This window comes from Phalacrocorax aristotelis, chromosome 2 (assembly GCF_949628215.1).
Source record: "Phalacrocorax aristotelis chromosome 2, bGulAri2.1, whole genome shotgun sequence".
Classification (NCBI taxonomy): domain Eukaryota; kingdom Metazoa; phylum Chordata; class Aves; order Suliformes; family Phalacrocoracidae; genus Phalacrocorax; species Phalacrocorax aristotelis.
Genome location: NC_134277.1, coordinates 33,623,398 through 33,646,464, shown reverse-complemented (window position 1 = coordinate 33,646,464; position 23,067 = coordinate 33,623,398). Strand labels below are relative to the sequence as shown.

The 23,067-nt window shown below is 40.2% G+C and overlaps 1 protein-coding gene across 6 annotated transcripts in view; it reads left to right on the top strand.

The window, feature by feature from the left end:
* Positions 1–6,126: 6,126 nt before the first annotated feature.
* Positions 6,127–23,067, top strand: part of SNX13 (sorting nexin 13) — a 71,027-nt gene continuing 54,086 nt past the window's right edge. For 4 of the 6 annotated variants that reach the window (XM_075082972.1, XM_075082969.1, XM_075082971.1 and 1 more), the window contains exon 1: positions 6,129–6,367. In XM_075082972.1, the coding sequence (XP_074939073.1) occupies positions 6,356–6,367 (12 nt within the window). In that variant the 5' untranslated portion in view covers positions 6,129–6,355. Of the gene's footprint in view, positions 6,368–23,067 lie in introns of all 6 variants that reach the window. The other 2 variants (XM_075082975.1, XM_075082974.1) reach the window with 2 other exon arrangements.

The window sequence follows — 23,067 nt, the reverse complement described above, 5'->3', positions numbered from 1 at the left end:
TTTTAGAATCACTTCTAATTCCCCTCACCCTTCCCAAGATAATGCACTAAACTACAAGACTATCTATCTTCTGCTCAGCTTTTAAGTATATTTCCTAACTAAAAACCCTCTCATATCATCTGTTAACTGCAGTAGCGTTAGTCAGGTTTCTCAGACTTCTCAGGACGATATCTTCATCTGGGTTTACATAAACAGGATGCCATCAAACCCAATTTTGCAGAATACAAATATGGTAAATGGAGCTAAATTTTTTAATGCATAGTGGATCACTTTGCTTCCTACTTGCCTTTCTTTTGCTAGCTGTCAGTCTTATTAAGTGGGTATTTTCCACCCAAATGTTTTGGATATAACTCATTTTGTGTTCTCCATGCCATTGGATATTTTCATTTTGGTCTTAAGTCACTGTCAAAGTTCAGTATCACCGTAACACTTTATCACAGTATCAGTATCACTCTAGTCACTATTCAAGTGGTATGTAACCTGAAAATTCAGGCCTACACTTCATCTGCTTGTGACATACACCTAACGCCTGGAAGGATAACCATGATGTAATGATGCAAACAAATTCTTTTTACCAGAAAGGTAAACTGGGTCTCCAGTACTGACCAAAACTACAACTCATGTACACAAATTTTTTGTAACATGTTCTAAAAACGGCCATATGTATGCTCGAGAAGATACCAAAAGGAGGTACTTTTCAGACCTGCAGGCCCACCACTTATGCTACTCTATCTGCCATACATTCAGGAGTTCAAATGTCAGAAGAGAAACCACCCAGACCCTTTTTGGAGGCTGTCTTCAAGACAAGCATGGGTAACAGCAAATACTCTGAAGAGCAACAGAAATATCTTCGAACCACAGAGATACGTTCTCATGACCCCTGACCCATTTGGAAGGAGGGAATGGGATCATTTACTATACTGCAGAATAAGCATTCCATTTAACAGTTTTGTCTTCAGATTGGCTTATCACCCACATAAAGAATTGCATTGGTTGCTTCCAAATGAATTTTAAGAATTAAGGCGCCTCACCTAAAGAGTTTAGTATCCTATCTTGCTCCACTCTGTAGCAGCAGTGTGCAAATAGCATGGGAAGCCTTCTGTTTGTGTGCATTATTTTCACAGAAAATCCATGGTCAGAAGCTAAGCAGCTGATGGCTAACATCTACGTTACAGTTCTGAGATGGCTGTAGTCATGCCACTGTAGACTTCTGAAAGAGACACCATTATAATTTTGAAACAGTTTCCTCTGTATTAAGACATACAGTTTATCTTTATTCTACCACTTGCTTAGCAACTAGGATTAAGCTGCTAAGGCAAACAGTGTCTGTCCTACCTGGAGACAGCTGTTTGAATAGCAGAAAGTTCACTATAGCGAAGAAATGTAAGCTGGCAAAAGCTTTAAATGAAATTTCAGCCTCCAGTAAATAATTCTGAGAACAGGAACAATGGGCAGATATTGCACTCCTATTGCAAAGGATGAACCAGGAATTACACCTGATGCTTCTTCAGTAATTATTTATCTAATGCTCAACATCCACATCGTATTGTCTAGGGTGGCCCTTTCACATACAATCTTGCATTTTCTGTTTGTGCTGCATCTCAGGTGGATGCTGAGAAATCAGAAAGTGAATGAGTCTTTTAATTGGAAATTACAGAGTCGGGATCCTGATCAGAAGCAAAACTTCTGACCAGGCAACTCACACCAAAGAGCTTAGAATAGACAACATCCTGAAATAACAGAATATTCAAATTTCACACATAAAAGACACTCTGAGTTCCCCTTTCAATCATGTTGTTATGCAGACTTTTGGGGTCATCTGACGTTACTTGAAATGCAATGGAATTCAACCATAAAGATAGAGAATTGTGTTTAAACAGTGAGACTAAACACTTGAAACATTTAATGACTACACATTCTTCAGACCTCCTCCACCCCACCTTCTCCCCCCCAAAAAAAACTAATCCCAAACCAAACAACCCTAAGCACACTCCAAACATACTGCCAGTCTGGGCTATGAACAACTTAAACAAGAGAACAGAGGCCAAGCCTTCGTTTACATCGGTTGGTTATGGACAATCAGAGCTAATCTGTACTGTACAGAAATAATTTTGTAAAAGATCTTTTCTAGACTGTAGAGAAAGGTACAGAAGTTCAGGCTTGTTAATGAAGTTAGAAACAGCCTAACAGCCATTCTAGTGAAACTGCTGGGTAAAGCAAAATTGGTCTGTTGTTCGGTCAGTCCGTCCCTCCCCCAACTCTGCCTGTTGTTTCCCCTTTCCTCAGTCTTCACTTGTCTTCTTGTATATGCCTAGAGAACATATCCTTTTGCCCTCCAAATGCAGGTTACTGCTGTTTCAGAGGTTATCTTGATGGCAATTAGGTTGCTGATTTCATTTTTCATATGCTGGTGAGCTAACAGTTATTTAGGTTGTGGGGCTGCCCTCCTTTCAGCGCTGGAAAATAATTCGCACTCCTTTGTGCTTCGCTGCAAGTGGCACAGTTGCTCTTTTATTGCTAAATCTTGCCTGTGCCCCTTCGTCTGTGCATCCGCAGACTTCGGCTGCATCCGCCCCCTCACAACTATACTTTTGTCTCTGAGCCTGCCTCTCAACTTAGTGCGTTCACTATGCTTCACTTTACAAAAATCTTTATAATCTTCTGGATGGAGAGCCTGCCAGTGCTATTGCTGTCTCCTCCTGCTCTATTTCAGATTTTAATGCTGCATTCACCCATAATTTCAGCAGATACCCCCACAGCTTCCAGCGTCTGTAGTGGGACCTCAGAACGTGGATCTAGACCAAGAGACAGCTTTCTTTGCTTATAGTCAGTGAAAACTTCATTAAATGCAAAGAATGCTAAGATGTTTGGCAACAGGTAGTTGTCTTATAAATGTAAAGGTATTTGCAGCCATCAGCATTTAGATTCTCCTAGTTGAATTAAGCATTTGTCTAGGCCGATGAGAAAGAACATTCTCAGAGTATTTTAAGGACTGGGTGCAAAAACTTTCTACCAGGTTTGCATTTGACTACAGATTTATATACTTGCCCTAACACAGTCCTTTGTAGAATGCTTGCGAGTTTGTGGAAGTGACAAGAAAAATAATGAGTGTGCTGCTCTGGCTGGATGAGCACAGTGCTAATGTGGCTGCACCGCTTCCGTTAAGTACGCTAGCTCGTTGCACCGCCAGTCCCAAGCTGTATGTTTAACGAATGCACAAGGATAAAATGCAAGGAATATGACACTCTCATAGATGACTCATCAAGTCTAATAGCATTATTGTCACTTGAAGATGGTCTCAGGGAAACAAGTAAGTGTTCAAGTGCTCCTGGCCTACCATTTATAATCCTTTCAATCACAGTTGAAGCCTTGTTTCCAGATCTGCTCATACTAATTTAGAAACACCCTTCTCCCCAGGAAAAAAAAAAAAAAAGAATTTGAACCTATATTTTTTCAGTTTGTTCCAAGAATGGGAACAGGCAACATAACTGTTTCATTTCTCAGTGATGGGCAGCTTTCTTTTCTCTTCCTCCTTTATGCTACTCCTGGCAGACTAGTTTTTCAAGAAGTCCCTCATACCATCCTCTTTCCAAGCTGCCGCCTTTTCTAACCTCTCCTTTACGATGCTGCCTCCTCTTCTGCCTTGAGTCTACTTCTGTGTGGTTGAGTCCTTCCTCACAGCCTCATTCCTGCCGTTGCATTTATACTACCTTTCCTTTGAAGTTGAGATGGTATTATCCAAAAATTAGAACAATTGATTATAACATTAATGACTATTTTGCAACAATATTAAGACTATGTTGACAGGTGTAAAATCAGAGAACAATTTTCAGCAGAGGTATTGGTAGGTTTATTCCAGCACTACAAGCATGGAAGGTGCTTCCCTGGCCAGTATGCTGTTGGGCTGCCAAATCCCAAGCAGAAGTAGGGGCAAATTCAAATTCAGGTACAAAGTATTAATTGTGACTTCATCTTGCTGTGAGATTTGCCTAAGATTTGCTCTTCTTTTACATCTAGCACACTTAGGATATATGCAGTTTCACAGTAAGTTTTCAAAGGTGATTACTTTTTTCAGAAACCTTACCTTGTATGTTTCTAAACATACAAGGTTAAGAAATATCATGGCAAGAGAGTTTCTTTTGCTGGACCATCATCTTGTTTCAACTACTATCATTTATGTATATTCATAAATATCATGAGACTTCTACCTCCTGTTTACCCCTTATATTTTATAAGCTGGGTAATTTATCTTACCAGTGCATGATACTGTGCCTTGCCCAGAGAATGTAGTTATGACTAAGTGGCATGGCAAACAGAAGGTGTTTTAAGTATTTTGATTATATTTGCTACCTAGCTAAGTATGTGTTGATGTTTTTGTGGAATTGTACAACTGATGATTTACTGAGCACTCTGTCCTATCACAGGTCCCTTCAGGGTTTCCTCTACTATAGACCTGAGCACAGGGCATTATTTGGCTGAAGTGTGGTGAAAGCCACGAATAGAGAACTACAGCTGTGTATATTTATGACTGTCTTCCAGATACAAGATGCTGTAAGTAAAAGTTAGGGGACCAAAGCAATACAATGGAATTGGTATTTCACAACTCCCATTACTCAGTGGTTTTGAACAATTTTTAATCTATCGGGATGGTTAAATACCATGTACAAGACCACTTCATGGTTCTGTTATTGTTAAACCTATTGTTTAAGAGTTGCATGTGCTGTGAGATTTTGATTTTTCTCTGAGGGATAAGCTTGGAGGAAAGAGTAATGCTAACATGAAATTAAAAAATACAGACTCAGAAGTACAAAACTTACTAGATACTTAAAAAAGTTACTATTTTTGAAAAATAAATCCCTATGAACATCGAGGGTCTGCTTTTTTGAAAGGGCTATCCACATGACTAACATGGGTCTCTGACAGGAGAAAAGCAGTTGTAGGAGTAAAACCGAAAGTTGCTAATACTCACAAATAAACTAAGAAGTGGGCAATCTTGAAGTGCTAAATATTTAACAATCCCTGGGAAAATTAGAGAACTTCTATAAAACCGCAAGCCTTGAGGGCTGCCTAACACCCTTTGCACCTCTGCAAGAAAAGGGGCTTTGCTTTTACTTGGTGAGAAAAAACAATGTCATTGAAGGTTGGTTTTCTTCATGTTATAATAGAAATGTTGCTTTTCTTCCGCCTTCACTGATAACCATTACTACTTCTTTGGCATGCATTTTCTGTTGCCAATAAGGCAATGCAGAAAAATATCCCATCTTGCTTCTACTCTACACACCTAAGGTCAACTTTGTAACTTTAAAGTCTAGTTAAAAAGCAAGTGAGCAAACAAACCCCCACAAATCAGTGTTTAAAGGAAAAGCAACAAGTCTCAGACAGGAACCTTTCTGTGTATTCAAATACTCAGCTGTAGGGTATGCCGCCTCATGAGCGGGGCTCGCTGCTCTGGTGCGGACATGGCTCCGCTTCTGAGAGGTGTTTCAGTTCCACAATTTATGCTACTGCTTAACAACACTGTAGGTGACAGACTTACAGATGTCTCTTTCTTAACATCTAGAGCAGGGAAAGTCACACAGCGCTGCATATGTTACTGGTGGATGAGAGGCATGTTGCTTGGTCACAAATTTAGAACAGATATTTCAATTAGCGTCCTCAGAACAGCTGCCTGGCACCGAAGAGCTCAGAGAGAAGGCACACCAGTGTCTCAAGGGAGACAGGGCAAAAAAAGAAAAAAAAAAACAAAGAAAAAAAAAAAACACAAAAAAACACAGCAGAGCGGCTTTGACACGTTTCGAGTTCCGTCGCCCTCAACTTCTCCCCTCGGGCTGCCCGGCATTCCAGGGCCGCCGCGTCGCGGGACGGGCTCCGGCCCTCACCCCCCGAGCCATACCCGCATTTACCAGCCCGCTGGGCCCCGGCGCCTTCCCGGCTGCTACACCGCAGCCCGGGGCCAGGCCGTGGCAAAGGGCCGCCAGTGCCGGTCATGGTCCCCCCGGCCCAGGTAGGCAGCGGGGCGGACGGGAAAACCGGCGAGGCGCGCCGGGCGGCGGCGGGGCGGGGTGAGCCGAGCCGGGCCGGCCCCGGCAGGGGCGGCCCCGCGTCCCGCAGCCCCAATGGGCGGGGAGCGGCGGCGGCGCACGTAGCTCTCCCAAGATGGCGGCCTCTCCGGACCGAGCTGCGAGCGCGGCTGCGGGGCTGGGGGCGGCGGGCGGCCGCTGAGGGAGGCGGCAGGGGGCTGGCGGCGCTCGCCGCGCCTCCCTGCAGGGTGAGAGGGAGCTTTCCGCGCGGCTGCCGGGCTTCACCATGCTGCGGAGCTAGAGCCGCCCAGGCGCCGCAGCGCAGCGGGGTAATAATGTTAGCAGAGGTAAGAGCCCTGCCGCGGGCGGCGGGATGCGGGAGGGGCGGCAGCCGCTCTCCGTCCGCCCGAGCGGGCGGCTGCGCGCCGCGGCCCGCGACGGGGAGGAGGCGGGACGCTCCAGCGCGGCGGCGGAGCCCGGCCAGCCGTGCCCGCGCCGTGCAGCAGCCGGCCGGCTCTCCTTCCCCAGCGATCCGCCGGCGGCGGGGCTTTCCCGCCCGGCGAGGGGCCGCGGGGCCGCTCCTCCGCGGCGGGCCCCTTTCCGAAGAGGCACACCTGGTGAGGAGGCGGCCTGCCGCGGCCCTAGGCCTCGCCGGAGAGATGTCCCCGCCCGGGCCCCCGGCGCCGGCTCCAGCCCCTCTGGCCTCCTCCTCTGCGGTACCTTCGATAAGGCTCCTGTGTTTGATTTCCTCTTAAACCGAACGGTTTTGCTGTTGCAGGAGTTTGTGGTTGTAGGTAATTGGTAGAAGTTAGCTGCCTCGGTTCGCCTCTCCCTGGTAGGGGGTTCCTGTCCCAGAGCAGCTGGGCGGCTAAGCTGTGAGGCAAGGAGGTATTTGAGGACCAGCGTGGGCTAGAAATGGCTACTGTGTCCAAAGGTGCTCTCAAAGGGGGAATCTGGCCGTGTTTCCTAGCTGCTGGAAAAGAGGTTTTTCCCTGTACTCGGTTGTCTCTACAGACTAATTGATTTTCTATTTTTAATATGTCAATAAGGTGTCTGGTATACAGATACTTCTCCAACATGATGATTGCGTTACCTGTGTTTTATAATCTGTCATTTTATCCTGCACTGAAGGTTATTCGTTCAAAACTGAATTGTCTTAAATCTTGAAGGGTGAAGGCTTGCTTTCTGACACCTGAGAAATTTAGCTTTGCTTTCCTTGAATGATAGGTAAAAAAGTATCCTGAAGCTTTCAATTTGCATCAATGCAAAGTTTCAGGGCATTAGGAAAGTGGTTGTGTAGTGCCATGAGCTCTCAGATTTTGCCGGGAGGGTAAAATTTGCCAAGTGAGTTAAACCTGTAAAAATACGTGACCTACTTTTGCATGAAGGGTATTCGGTAGGTGGCCAGGGTTAATAATCTGCATTAAATAGCGCTGATGAGAGTGATGCGTAAGCATTAACCACAGTAATTCAGATTATTTTAAGGGTGGCATAGAATGTTCTGGGTCAGTGCCTCATACTCGACTGTTTGTTCTGTTTGATGATGGCTGTGTGTGCCTATCCAAGGCACTTGATTATCTTGGAATTGAATTTTTTTTCTGATAGCACTGGTGTAGCAGTGTGGATGACACTTGCTCCGTTGGCTTTCTGAGGCAAAACCTAGTGCTTACGCATGTGATGGCCAGTGATGATACTTAGCCTTGGTGTCTAGAGGACTGGGTTCTGATGTTTTTTACTTCTAGTTCCTGTATATAAAATATTTGTAGGCAGGATGCTTCAGGGTGAAGTATTCCAAGTTTGGCCTCTGTCAAAGAGGTGACTTCATAAAATTTTGTTGGGGGGAGGGGTGTCTAGCAAAGTTGCAGGCTTTGCTCACCTGCCTGAAAAGCAGTTGTGGGAGCGCTTCAAACAACCAGAGAGCTCTTGGAGGACTCACCTGACCTGTGAACTGGAAGGAGTCCTTTCCAGTGTGCTTTTTTGGGTGTTCCAATGGTGACTTGGTAGCTAAAACACCTTGTGAAAACTGCATGCAGTCACACCCATGAACCCTTTCCACACTTTGCAGGCATATGCAGATTGCCTCAAGCCTACTGATACACATATAGTATTCTATAAACACCTAAATCTTTCTGTCTCTCTCTTTTTTTTTTTTTCTTCTTCATATGTGGAAATTGAGGTGAAATGTATGGCAGACTGACACTGGAGTAGGACTATAGTGAAAACTGCATGTCTGTAGGCTGCCTAAATTTATCTTAATAACTTACTTTGAGGAGGGAGAGCACTGGATAGCCAGTAAGCCTGTTGGGTTTTTTTCCTCTCACAAAGTAACTATTTTATTTAAGAACCTATACAGAAAATTTTTTAACCTCATTTCACTATATTTGTGGACTTGTGTAGTTTTCTACTGTCTGGAATGGCCAAGATCACTGTCTTTTCTAAATTTTTGATGGCTCTAAAAAAAAAAAACATTCCCCCCCACTAAAGCTGTTACTTTTATAATTTAACAATGAGACAATATTATTCTTAAACATATTAAACCATGAAGGAAAGGTAGAGTCTGCTTCTACATGTATTGTTAAGTTATGTTTTAACTGCATAATAGAGTTCCTCGAGATCAGTTTCCTACATGCTTTGACTCTGTCCATATATGCAGACCCCAGCAGATTCAGTCCAGTTTTGTGTGGATGTAGTTAGGATTAGGACCTTGTAATCAGTAATTTAAGGGGAAGATTACACTTCCTGTCAGGAAAAATACTGGGTGTGTTTTTTATTTGGCCCTTACTGTAGGTCATCTTATTTTAGTTGTATCAGAAATCATGTCATTGGATGACAAGCACATGCGCTTATTCACCTACTTAGCAAACACCATTCCCCAATTTTTTGATGTCTTGGCCATTGGAAATTACTTTTGCAGTCACATTGAATACATTCTGTCTGCATACATTCAGAGTCCTGCTGCAGTGATCATTTCCCTAGTCTGTTGGGTTGGCCTTGCTGTGTCTTTTCACTTGTTCCCCTTTTCTTGCTCATCAGGTGTCTTTTGCTTTTCAAGACCCAGTGTGTGCGGCCTGTTACCGTGTGACTTACTGTTTCAGCACTTTCTTGTCTGGTGAGGCCATGATGGACGCAAGTTGCAAGGGTCTCTCTCTTGTGCTTTCAAACAACTGTCTTCACAGTACTTGCCTCTTTTCCAGTAGTGACTGTACTGCCCTGACTACAGTGAGGCAGCTGGTGTTTTGCACTGTAGCTTTTGCTGGTCAATAGTGTCTTAAATGCTGATGGGAACAAACATTAAATAAGACTTTTGGTGGGACTTAGTTTACAAGAAGTTTTAGAATGTCTTTCAAACTGATGGCCTGTGCTGTCTGCATTTGCAGCCCTTGTTGCCTCTAAAGATGGCACTTTAGAAAAAGTGAGGAGTAGATTTCTTTTTATATTTTTTTCCCTCCAGTTGCTCATTAAACCGCTTTGAGATGCTTAGTGAGAACTTCCTTCTGAATTTATCAGCAACTAAATTTTCGACAACTGAATTCTCAGCTTAGTAGAAGTACTTTGTTGCAGCACTAGTGACAGCTGAGAAAATTTTTGAAATTCAGAAAAGTAGAACTTTTTTTTCATGTCCATAACTAAAAATTAGCCATACAAAATGAGCTCTGATATGTTGATATTTCTTGTTATTGCAACCGGTAAAGATAATTTACTAACTACATGTAGTATTTCCTTTTCATTAAAACAATCTACTTTATATTTATAAGAGATGTTTAACAAACTTTTTAATTAAAAACTTTGATAGCATTGAGAACTGTTTTGAGCAAAACCAAGCAAAATAGCCTGATTTTTAAGAAAGAAGATTGACTCAGAAGCTTGTTTTAACTTGATTTAGAATAATAATGAATTAGCCTTACTGAAACAGTAGCACATTGTAATGTATATGTTAGTCCAGCCCTGAAAGATGCAGAACATAGTTAACTGCCTGATATACTATAGCATTGTTAATTTTTTTCTGCTCCTTGGTATATGGCTGTGGAATGTTTCTGTGATGCTTCATCTGACTGAAGTATGTTTTGTTGAAAGAGACAGCTTCAAGTGTGTAGACAATTAGCAGGGTGTGGAAAGAAATTAGTTTTCTGTCTGTGAAACTTGTGTGCTGGGGCTTTGCCTTGGTGCCAGTGTTTTGCCAGATGAGATCTAGCTGGAGCATCGGTTGCAGGCCCTCGGGAGGTAAAAAGCCTTCCTTTTCTCCTTCATGTATTCTGGTTAAAATTTCTTGAGGAATGGTAAAATTAGGAAAATTAACCTTTTACAAAGAATGGGTGTCTCATGTTCCTAGTATTGGTTTTTAAATATTTTGCTGGCTATTAGTAAAAGATAATGTCTAAATGCTAGGACTATTCTTAGAGTGTATTGTTGGTCTTAAACTGCTGAGACTGAATGCAGAGTTCTGCAACAACTCTGAAATGTCAGTCTGGACCATTCCCCAAAACAGTGTGGAATAAGAAAGGTGGAAAGTTTCTTAGTTCAACAAAAATAGTAATAGCTTGCCTGGTTAGATAGCTGAAGGAGCCCCAAAAGATTATTTCCTCTGTCTGGTTGCACTCCAGGGAGTTATCTCTGTTTTAAATGTGTTTGTCCCTTTTCCCCCACCCCTTACAAAGATGACAAAGCATGTTTTTCTCTGAACTAGTATTAGGAGAGTTGCTATTATTAGAGAAAAGAAACCATTGGTGTTGTGTGTAAGTTACTGGCAACACCTAAAGAATTAATATTTTGAAGTCCCATTAGCATGTTTCACCATTGCTTGGCTGAGAGTACCGAGGCTGGAATAGTAGAAAAATCAATTGTAATTGGCACTTGCAGTTACATGAGAGAGAAACTTCAAGAAGTACAAGGCATTGCAATCTTGGGCTTAATTGCTTGTTCCCCTCCCTCCCCCAATAAGTAATGTATGATTTCTGAATTGAAAAAATGAGGCATTATTTCATGACATAAACATATTGAAATGTTTTAACAAGAGCACTTTAACCTTGTTTACATAATTTCTATAGTATTATACCCCAAAATGGTGACTGTAATTGTGATTATAGGTATGAGGTGAAAAGTGCATTTATTTTTAATGTGAGTAAGCATAGATGATAGATGGCAGTTATAAAAGGAGTCCCTTACCTGCACATACCTGTTTGGGAAAAGAGGTCAATTCCTACCCTGCCAGAGTTTGGGAATACCTCTTCAAGATTTTATTCTTGCTCTGAAGTAGAAGTAGCTGTAAAGTCCTCAGAGAGGGGAGGTGGATTTTTGAAGAAGCTACGGTGTTGATCAGCTTTCTGTGGTCTGTCTGGAAGGAGATGCAATCTCAGTGTTGCAGCTACAACAGTGTGAGTCAAATTTAGTCTTGTATTTTAGCACTGGCATTTTACAAACATTAAAAAAGTCCCACAGGTTTTTAACTAGTTTTGTTCAAGTGGGATTATCTGAAAATCCAGGGATTTCACAGGGTAGAATACAGAGTTGACCACAGTGGTTAGTTCAGTAGTTTTGAAGCTATTTGACCAGTGGCCCTTAAACTTCTTCAGTCCTGCTGCTTCACATGTTTTTCTTGGACAGTAAGCACAAGACCAATTTGATTTGAACCTCACAGTTAGTCAGTCCACCAGTTGCCGTCAGGAGGAGATAAACTCCTCTCTGCTTGCTTACTTTCCATTGTGTCCCTTCCTGCATCAAATGGCCTGCATGATGTTCTTTTTGTGCCTTGACTTGGTTGGAAGAAATTTTGATAATCAGAAATATTAAATATCAAGAACTGGTTTTTTTATGTCACAGGTGGAAATAGCGCTGTGTTTATTCAAGTGAGGGTAATGTGGCCTAACTAAAAGTTCACAGGTACTTGTCGTCTATGCCATTGATGTCTAAAATGCTTAATTCAGTAACCTGTTGCAGCAGAGTTTTGGGTAGGAAGACAAGCTTTACACATTTTCTTTTAAAGAATGTTAATGCATTTGGGGACTTACTTCGAAGAGTATTAGCTGTTTAAATGCAGCTGTGCTTTTGTTACAGTGTGATTTTATTTTTGTCTGTTCCTCTGCCTTTCTTCCCTTGATCCCATGTTTCTGGTAGGAATGGAGTGATCCCTGTTCTATTTTAATCAAATCTGTGTCAGAATGCTATTATGTCAAAAATCTTGCTATTTTAAGATCATGTATTCCTGTTCGTCAGTACATTTTTGCAGTTCTAAGAAATAACTGAACTCAACACTTCTGCTGGTGCCTCTGAGGCAGCATAGGTTAGGCTATCTCTTGTGAAGGGAACGAACTTGAACAGGAAGTTTGAATTGCTACATATCCTGTAGGATGCTCTGCATTTCCACTCTTCCTGTCGGTGCTGTTAGACAAGGCCAAGTAGAAAATACTCTAGAAGTTCATAGCAAAATTCTTGCCACAGCCAACCAACTCATTGTGAAACAGTGCCTCAGACTTGGGATAATTTCTCCTATAGCTCTTAATCAGTACTGAAGGCAATGGGAAAGAAGGTGCCTGATGTTCCCAGTCATCCTGTGTTCGGCATCTGGTGTTCCAGACTGAACGGATGAGTTAAAAGTCTGGTGGTGTACATGCTTTAGGAAATAAGTATCCCACCTGTGTAACTGCAGAAAGAGTGATTGCTTTAAAGTTTTGCTGATCATCAAGATGATCTTGTACCTGTTTGACAGAGAGACGCGATGAAACCTTACTTGTTGCCATGCTGCTGTTCTAACAACTGCTACTACAGTCTGAGGAGGGATGTTTCTGATGAGTCTTGGCTCCTTTCTTCTGCGTGAGGCCTGGCACCTCTTCTCTTAAACCTTTGCATTCCGTGTTCTTTTTAATAACTCAAAACTTCGTTTATTTTCAGTTTTGCCAATTTTGTAGTATTTTATAACCCTGTATAGTCTTACTTTTCTGAAGCATGTGTCAGGATTTTTGTGTTCTCTTGAAAATACTAGGATCAGTAATAATGATATGTATTCCTTAGCCACTGAAGGAACTATATGTGCTTGAAGTTGTACCTGTATTTTGTTGTGCAATATTTTTTTTCTTTTTCCTCTAAAATGCTATGCCCAGTGGTGGGTGGTTTTTTTCCCCCCCCCCCCCAGTATATCTTGGCCTTTTTGTTACTGATAGAGATCATAATTTTTAAAGAAATCTATGTTTGATTGAGGTAGCTAACATCTTTTAATATACTTGGAATAAAAATACTTTTTTATCGTTTGTATACTCAAATTAGTATTTCTGATCACAATGCTAACGTGTTGAAATTTAATGAACTTTGTAAAGTAAAATCATGTACTATGGATATCGTAAATCTTGTGATGTAATGTCTCAATTACAGATCTAATCTGACAGTACATACAATGAAATGGAGATTACTTATTACGGTTCATTTATTGCTTACATATCATTTCAAAATTGTGTGTGAATATAATTTTCATAGTTTCGATAAGATGGTATTTCTTTATAACAGGCTGGGAAAACAAGGCTTTACTGTAAATTTTCATTCTTGCCACAGTTTTCCTTTTCACAGTCAATGTTTTTTTTTTTTCCAAATTGAGTACTCTGCAGTAGTTGTGCTTAAATATAATTTACCCTCACTGCATGTGTACAAGCATTTAGTACCAGTGCCTTGCCTTATGGTCTTAGCACTATCTACTGCATTCTCTCTTTTGTGCTTCATGCTTGCATTAATTCAACTTGCATGTGTGACTAAGACTTTGAAATAAGTCTTATTTATTTCTTTACGTTGGTTTTAAGGTCTGGACTTTAAATGGTGTTGGTCTTCTGTCTTTCAGTTGGCAGTTGCCCTACTACAGCTTCTTTAAGAATTCTTGAGAAATGATGAGTTAGCAGTAGTGAGACCAAATGCAAACTTGATGTTTCTGTGAATGTTTCTAAGCTCTTCCATTACTTTATTGGGTATTTTCCTTTATTTAATTGTCCAGTTAATGATGGTCTGTTGTTTCCCATTACTGTTTCTTTTAATTGTCCTTTATTTTACCAATACCCTCCTTTCTCTTGTTTTCTATTTTAAAATATTTTTGGATTAATAATGTCAGTATAATATTATGCTTGCACACTTCTTTCTGAATTTCTAGAGGTTTGCCCATAATGCATCGAAAAACAAAAGTTATGCAAAGCATTTTTCTGTGTGCATTTTCAACTAATTTTCCAATGATCGTTGTAACTGTGTTACTGCTGTGGAATAGTATACCTAGGTCAGTCTACGAATGCTTCCACCCTGCTGTCTGTATGGTTCTTCTTTTGTTTATTACTTGTTGCTCTTGTATGTTTCCTTCCTCTTTATTTTTCTTCCTTGTGTATTTATCTTTGTTTTCCTGCTGCTGTCACTGGGTTGGCCGTATATTTTTCTTTAGATATCCTACATGCATAAAGGCATTCAAGACACTAAAATTGCAGTTTCATGTTTGACTTCGCTGGATCTAGTTTGGCCTGCTACTGAAGAGGTTTTCTTCCTCCCACCAGACACAAGCTGGTGTGTTGCTGCTTCTTGTATCAGGCCTAGCAGCAACTGCGCGAGGAATTTTTTTATCTTGGTGAACGAGACTTCTGGAGAGGTATGAGGGTGGGAACACAGGAGAAGTTGCCAAACTGATGCCTACATGGTCCAGTTTGAAGGAAGTGCATAGTGCTTTCCTGCATTTCCTTCTGTTTAGATCTAAAGCGAATCGATATCACAAATAATTCCGGTCCTTTCAAAAACAGGGAATGTCATAATTCCCCCTGTGACTTCTGAATGCATCTTTGCCTCCAGAAAAAGTTACGAGTAAAGGTATCTAGCTCCACTTTGGTTAGGTTTCTTTTTTGTTCTTGATCTTGAGCAAGCGTAAGTGATTGAGGTTTCTAGCTATCTTCTGTAAACTTGCCCTGAGAGCTGGATACTCAAATTACTTAATTAGCTTCATCTATAATTAGTTTCAGTCTATACTCTTTAGTGGCAAGAGTTGATGCACCATTTCTGTGGTTTCCTACCCCCTGCAATTCATTGAAATTTGTTGGAAATATTCCATGCCCTGATGTTTGAGAATGAAGTGTTCCACTGAGTTCATAGAACTGTCTGTGTAAACTTTATTTGCAGATGTTCATCCTTGCCTTCCCTCTTCGGTGTCGCAGTGGGCAGGAGGTAGTATATGCACCTGGGAGATGTGGCCAGGGAGTAGTTGGCACAGTAACTCTGGGTCCAGATTTTTTGTGAGGAAGGGGAGGAAGACTGCTTGAGGCTAAAAGATTCATCTAGGATACTCAACAGGCTCTTGGCTTCCATAGAGAGGCCAGATGGACAGAGGTTATGGAGCAGAGGTTTAGAAGAAATTGTAGGAGGCTCCACTCAACTTACACATACCCGGTTGCTTCTGAGCTACACGCTGCAGCCCCTGTCAGCAGCGTTGTGTAGCAAATCACTTGGATAAAACTTGTGAAGTTTCTTGGGAGTTGCAGAGGCAGCAGGCAGAATGGTTTTCTCAGTAACAGTATGCAGGAAAAGGCAAAAGGGCACAGAGGATCATGAAGGAGATGCACAGAGTAACCATGCTTTCTCAAAAGGGATGGTGAGCCAAAGATCTCTTGCAAGTGTGTGTGTAAAGCAGGCAAGCAATAAGAACTGAAGGAGGAACTGGGAAAGGGGATATTAAACACATGAAGGGGAAACATTGGGAATGTTTTTATTAACATTCCCATTACCTTTATCCCACTGGAAAAAGGCAATAATAAATACTTTTTCCCCCTCTTAACTAAAGGCATTTTCTTTGCCCTACCCTCAAAGTGCTGCTTTTCTTTGTTGGCACTGTCCATTCTGCTAAGAGTTATGCATCAACTGGTCATTGAAGAATTTGCAGTCGTCTTTTCGTATTGTGGACTACTGAATAATTTGGAGATGCTGAACTGATCTTTCTCTTGCTTTATTTTATGCAACTGGATGATATTCTGTCCAGGAAAAGAGTTGCAAGGAACTGGAAGTCTTGAGGCTTACTCTAGCTTTGTAAAGGCTTTGGTCATTTTGTATAACATCTGTTTTCATGGTTATTTTGTCTTCATCCAGTAAGCATGCTTCATACGAAATTTGTAGGAGTTCAGATGTACACTTGGAGACTACTGGGAATTTGTAGTGGAATAGCGGTTGTATCGGAGTTTCTGTATTTTGTACCTGGAGAAAACTTAGAGCGCTTAAAGAACTGCAGCAAGTTTAAACTCAAGAAGAAAAGAGTGGAGTGACATCACAGTCTTCAGGGGAAGGTGCTAGTGTTCTGTCAGTGGATTTAAGTTTATTCTTGAAAATGCACTGTATTTGCAACTTGGGACCTATTTGTTATTTGGCTACTGAAAACTGCTTCTTTGTGGTGCGTGCTCTGATCTTTGAGGTTCCTCCATTTTTATATCCATTTCATTTTGTAGTTTGTTAATTATGATGCTGGTTAAAAAGCACTACATACTTTTTAAAAAATATTGAAGAACTCTCAGTAAATTTCTGAGAAGAGAAATTAGATAAGTGAAGGGGCGATCACTGCAAGCAGGAGTCCAAACTGAAACTAGATTCATGGTGCTGGCACTGATTGGGAGGTTGTTTTATTCTTTTAATTCCAAAACCTCAAAGTATTAACATCAATGAATATAATTTTGGTAGCTGTTTCTAAAGATTCCAATGGTTAGGCAGTAGATGCCCATTATTATGTCGGTGGTATGTGTATAGGAGACTACTGCTCTTGCTTGTTTATTTTTGAAGATAAAGGTGAGTGCTGTGGAGGGGGATAATACTTTTAAAAGTTGTGTTACTTCCTAGTCACATAAAGGGGAGGTCAGAATATTAATTTGGAGCACCAATAAACTTTTTAAATCTACTGTCCCCTTGGTGGCCGGTGTAGTCAGTATGTGGCTTCACTATATGGAAGTAATTTGTTTTGGCACAAAATCCCTTGTGGTGGAATTGGATATTGCACATTCGTTTCCAGATGGATTTGTATTGTAATGGGGAGACCAAAACTGGACACAGGACTCCAAGGTTGGTTTTACATGTCCAAATAGAGAAGGATCACTTTGATGGACCTGCTGGTGACACTTTTGCTGGTACAGGGTAGGTTACTGTTGACCACCCTTGCTACAAGGGCACGCTGCTGACGTGTGTTCATCCTGCTACCCACGAGGACCCCTGGGTCCTTTCTGCAGAGCTGCTTCTCAGAGAGTTCGCTCCCAGAGTGTATTGTGACCCAGGGTTATTCTACCCCAGATGGAAGCCTACACTTGCTTTGGTTGAACATCATGAGGTTCCTGCCAACCCATTTCTCTAGCCTGTCAACATCCCTCTGAATAGTAGCTCTTACCTTCCAGTATATTGAGCAGTCACTCGTTTGGTATTCTGTGCAGACTTACTGAGGGTGCACCCTGTCCCATCGCCCAGGTCATTAATGAAGGCTTTAAACAGCAACGGTCCCCTCATCCTTGAAGGTTCCCACGTAGTTACTGGCTGACTGCTGAACTCTGCACCACTGATCATGTGTCTCTGCCAAGCAATCCAGTCAGTTTTTTCACTTACCTTGACTTTTTTTCTCAGGGGTGGAGAGGGATGGGGATCTTTTAACCACATTATTTCATTTACCAAAATAACTCCACAAAGATATGACATGACTGACTGTAGTTAGAGGCAATAGCCTTGATCATTAGGGACAATGTGGAAATTAATTTTTAGTCTTGTTGAGCATGTCTGTTACTGGTGGACTCCTTCTGGCAATTAGGATAGGTAATGTGAATCAGCTTCTTCCACTTGTACTCCCTCATGTTTGTAGCCTGACCTAATAAGGCAGCTAGAGTCTCTCTTTATATTTAGTCCAGTCTCCAATAAAAATATTCTAAAGTTGTGTTGTTAACTTAGTATTTTTAAAGTAACTTTTTAATCCAGCTGAGGAGTGTTGCTGTTTGGGAACTTGGTATGTACTTGTAGAATAATGAAAAACCACAATAAAATACTATACTGCATCCAAAGTAGTTTCATCTTAAAGTTGGTGGGATAATGTTGTAGTTCAGAGGACTCTGAAAATTGTGCTGCAGTTAGCAAACAGCAGATGTAATATTACCAGTGGATTAAAGAAATAAACAAAACTCTCAGGTGAGTGATTTTATAGCCTGAGGAAGCCAGGGTACTAAAAGATTATTCAGAAGTTAATGGCTAAATCTTCCTACAGTAAACTTAAGTACTGGATTTTGGGGTGTGTGTATAAGTATATAAAATATTTATCTATATATGAAATATATATAAACACACTTAGTAAGTTTAATTCTCGGTTAAAAAAAAAAGTCACACACACCCTGCAGGTATGTCATTGAATTTATCAGTCCTTGTAGAAGAAACTACTCATTTTAAGGAGTTTGAGAACAATTATTTGCTTATAGATGCTTTTAAGCAAGTCACTGTGTGGTAGAAACAATTTTATTCATTTTCAGTATGAAATTTGAAGGTATTGTCTGCTGTTTCACAGGTGGTGAGTTGTTCATTAAAAAGCAAAAAACCAAAAAACCTACAGTAACTGCTGCTGCAGTGTCCCGTTCCAAAATGTTCATAATTTTATGGAGTTTAGCTTATTTTATACCTTCATGTCTTAGACAGTTCTGTATTTGCAAAAACTAAGCACTCTCACTTTGTTTCCCATTCTGTTTTTATGATGCTGTTATTATTTGAAGTTTCTGAGATTTCCTAAATTAGATACAGTATTGTTGTGTGTCCTTTTTTTTTTAAAGGTAATTCTATCAATTTAAGATTGTGCAAATTATTTTGCACACAGCAGGTGCTGTGAACTTGTGTTGTATCTCCATAGAAGAGAGAATGGATTTATTTTAAGAAAAGTAGTCATTGTTCATCAGACCTCTTATAACCCATCTTTTTCCACTTTCTCCTCCCTCTAAAAATCGTGGACAAGAATGGGTTGTCTTTGAACAGAAGGCTGTGCCCCAAATAATTTGTATAAAAATAATCTTTATATATAGTTTTTTAGCAAGTACGAGCCAATATAGGTAATGGCAAAAGTTCGGTAGTATGGTGGAGTTTGGAGTTCAAGGAATAGGCAGCTGCTTATTGCTTCACAGAAAGGGTGCTCAGTTGAAATTAACGCTAACATGGAACATGAGCTTAAAACTAAAGAAACTTCTACCTTCAAAAAGTATAGCTGTTAAGGTATGAAGAAACCTTTTTAAAAAACTTGTCTGTTGTGACTGTTTTTGCAGTAGCCCTGAGCTCTGCCTACAAGTTTTTAATCAGGTGGAACATGAAGAGACTATCTACTAGATCTGACTCTTATGGAGAGAGACTGATTTAATATATTTCTGTTAAGAACATATTGGAACTCTTAAGTGGTAGAAATTGTTCTAGAAGCAAAGTTGATGTTAAATTCATTTAATGGGATCAGGTTTCTTTAGCAGTGAAAGAAAGATGACATTGGTGAAAGGAACTTTCAAGTAACTCCTTGCTGCAGTCTTAGGCAAGAAAGTAAAAAGTTTAAAATGCTGCTTGAGCGGTAATCACAACTGAAATATGAAAAATGTTGCCTGACTAAAGAGCGTGTGACTTCATTATTTTTAGCCATTTGGGAGAACATTTACTTGATAAAGATTCTGGGGTCTTCCACCCCTCCCCCTTTTGCCAGTGTTTGTCTTAGCAAAATTTGAAATATATGTAATCTGTTTAGCTAGAGGGTGAACATAGAACAGTCTAGATTATCTCACTGGCTTGAATTCAAGCTAGTAGAGGGATTACCTTATTTTCTCAACTTGGATCACCCTAGGTGATCCTGTCAAGCAATAAGCCTGGCCCTGTTTGGATCACCTAAGGTGATCCAAAATGCTTTGATCCCTTTGCCTTGTTTTCTGTCCACATGGCTCAACTAGCTTAGATACAAGTCAAAATGGATTGTTACAAAGGAAAAGGATCACTTCCTTTGAAATTATATTAAAAATGAATTTGAGTATATTGCTTCTCTATTTAAGAAAGCAGCTGAAAGTGGGCTTACAGCTCCTGTTTCCCATCATTATACAAGATGCTCAAGTGCTTCTTTTAAACTTGACCAAAATTCGATATCCTTTTAAACTAGACTATGATTCAGAGTGGGTTTTAATGCAAGCATGTGATTGGAAAGAGTGTGTGTATCTGTGAAGGTGGCCTCTTGTTTTTCATAGTAAGATAAATGCTTCTTCCACTTTCAAAATAAGGTTACATATAATGAGGCTTTCTGTCCCTTGCTGATAGTTCTGCTGTATAATAAAATAGATGTTAGCACTGAAAATAAATGTTAATAAAATGAAGGTTGATTTAAAATTCAAGATTCCACTTCCTAATTTCATGTTGTTATCAGCAATGCTAGCAGAGCAGGCGTGAGAGAGGAAAAAACCCCCAAAACTTGACTCTTGAATCCAGGCTGAATTTTATTGTGGTTTTTTTTCACTTGAACAGGGGGTTTGGTATTGAAAGGATGTACCAGTTCTGGTAGGACAATGACTGGTGTTAAACAGAAGACTGTCCTTCTTCAGCAGTTTTATTGCACAAATTGATTGTATGAAAATATGCAACATAATTTTTCTATTTTTATTTTAATGGTAATATTCTAACTATAGAAAACAGGCAGATTTTATTTGAGAATTGGAATTTGTTGCTCTCTGGATAAATACTGAAATTGAAGTAATGTGCAGAATGGCTTTTGAACTTCTTAGCTGCATAGTGTACTTTAATGTTACATAATTTAAGAAGATGTTAGCATATATTTTCATTTAAAGGTTTGCACTTTTAAAAATGAAATTCATGAATTGTTGAAACAGTGCAGTAATTGTGGTTTTAGGCTAAAATGAGAAGTTATTTCCCATGTCCGTAAGAGCTTTGTTAGACAACCTGGTATGACTGGTGGCAGGGAAGCGCAGGGGAAAATGATCCCAAAAGCTTTTCTATCTTGTGCAGTGTGAGAAGCAGCAGGAAGATCCAAACTAAATACAGTAAGAGATGATTTCGCTTAAACTAGTCCAAATGTTAACCATTTAAACCATTTGACAGACAAAGCGTGCACTGAGCGGAAGCGGAGGAGGTGAGGTAGGTAGAGGACAAGTGGACTCTTGCTTAGCAGAGGAGAGGAGAGTTTCCAGCCTCTGTAATCAGGAGGGATCAGCAGGAATACTGCACTTACCCTGAAGGAACTTCATTGGCCTGGCTTCTTAAAACTTAATAGTGTAATTTTTTTTTATTTAAAAAATGAATAGTGTGTGTTTACATACTTTAATATTTTAGGCTTGCTTTGGAAAAAATAAATCTAAACTTGGAACAGTAAAAAAATGGACTATATACAACTCCTTTAAAAAACAAGTAATTCCCAAGAGTTCTCTTGAGTACTGCAGTAATTTGTTGTGTAGATTCACTGCAGTTATTTTTATGTAGTCAGAAATAGGAATGGAGTTTGGGGTTTTTCTTTGCCTTGCTTTTTTGGGCAAAGGAAGGAAAAGAGTAAAAGGATAAGAAAGGAAGAGGTTAAAAAGAGACCTTTAGTGATGTTAGGGAATGAGGATATGCAGAACTCTCTTCAAAAGCGCTTGACAAGTCTTTCACTCGATTGCTGCAATTTTGGCAGGTAGGAGAATGTAATTACAAAGATTTTAATGGTTTATTTCACAATTGTTAAATATTTCTCTTAGTAGTGTAACATAACAATTTCACCGCAGATGAAGCTGGCACTCCAGTTGATACAGCTTTCCAATTTTACTTGTCATGCTAGTGAAGAGACAGTAATTTGAATCCTAAAATAATGTTTTTAATCACTTGGCAAAAATGACATTCACCTTAATTATAGAAAGGTTTATACGTGAACATGTTCCATTTACACTCAAAATGGAAGTCAAATTAAAAGGCAGATGTCAAGTTTAATTTTGTTAATTCTACACATCTACTGTACATGCAATCCTTGACAGATTTTTTTAGTGGGAGCCCAGGGGTGGTATTAAGTACATTTGGCAAAACATCATTTTTGTTTTTTTAAAAAAGTTTACCCAAATGGCAAAGAATGGTTTGCGTATCAGTGCCTAGTTAGGGACAGGTTAGCTACTGCCATTAAAAAAAAAATATTAGTGGACAAATGTAATTGAATGTACACAGTAAAAGAATTGTGGGCAAAGAAGCATGATTTTGTTTTTAAATGACCTGGTTCTTTGTGTGTTCAGATTATTCTGTTGCAACCATTAAAGTTGAAAACAATCATAAATGGCAATCTTTTGAAGTGGTAAGGGCCTTTTTGGTGCTACAGTTGTAACACTTAAATAGTATTCTGCTGAAGCTTTGATTGACAGGTGGATTATTCCAGAGCCCAGCTTTCCTATATGGATATTCTTTGTTTCCCCTCCTGCCCTGTCTCCAAACTTGAAACCGAGCATGTGGGGGAATTGTGGAGTTGAGTCCCTGGAACAGGAGTTCCTGGCTGGAGTGGGAGGACAGTGGCATCTAGAGCCCTGTGAGAGGGAAGGGAATGTGTGTGTCTGCTGTTTGGTGACAGAGAGGATGATAAGAAGAAAAGGACCTGTCAACTGGGCTTCTGGTGTAGCAGTGTTTTTGCACTGAACTAAAAAACACATATATTACTGCCAGTTGCAAGCTAAAATTGACCAGTTTGAATCCAAACAACAAACCTTTGCTTACCTCAGTGAAGCATTTTAGTGAAAGCTGTATCAAGGCTGAGGACTTTGCTTAAAAATGGGATAGAGGCAAAGCTCTGGAAGCTTGTAATCTAGGTTAAGCAAACAGGAGACCTACTGAAGTTGAAGTATAGTAAGTATACTTACTTAAAGTATAGCGAGACATATTTGTATTTGTTACTGGAATAACTCATTGCTGTTGTGGTTGCCACACTCCCATTGATTTGCCTGCAAAATACTCTTAATTCGTCACTGGTAAATTACATTATGTATAACTGCATGCATACTAAATTATAGTGGGGTTTTTTTTCTTCTCTTAAGCAGTGGATTTAAGACTGTCTGTGTGGCCTTAGTACACA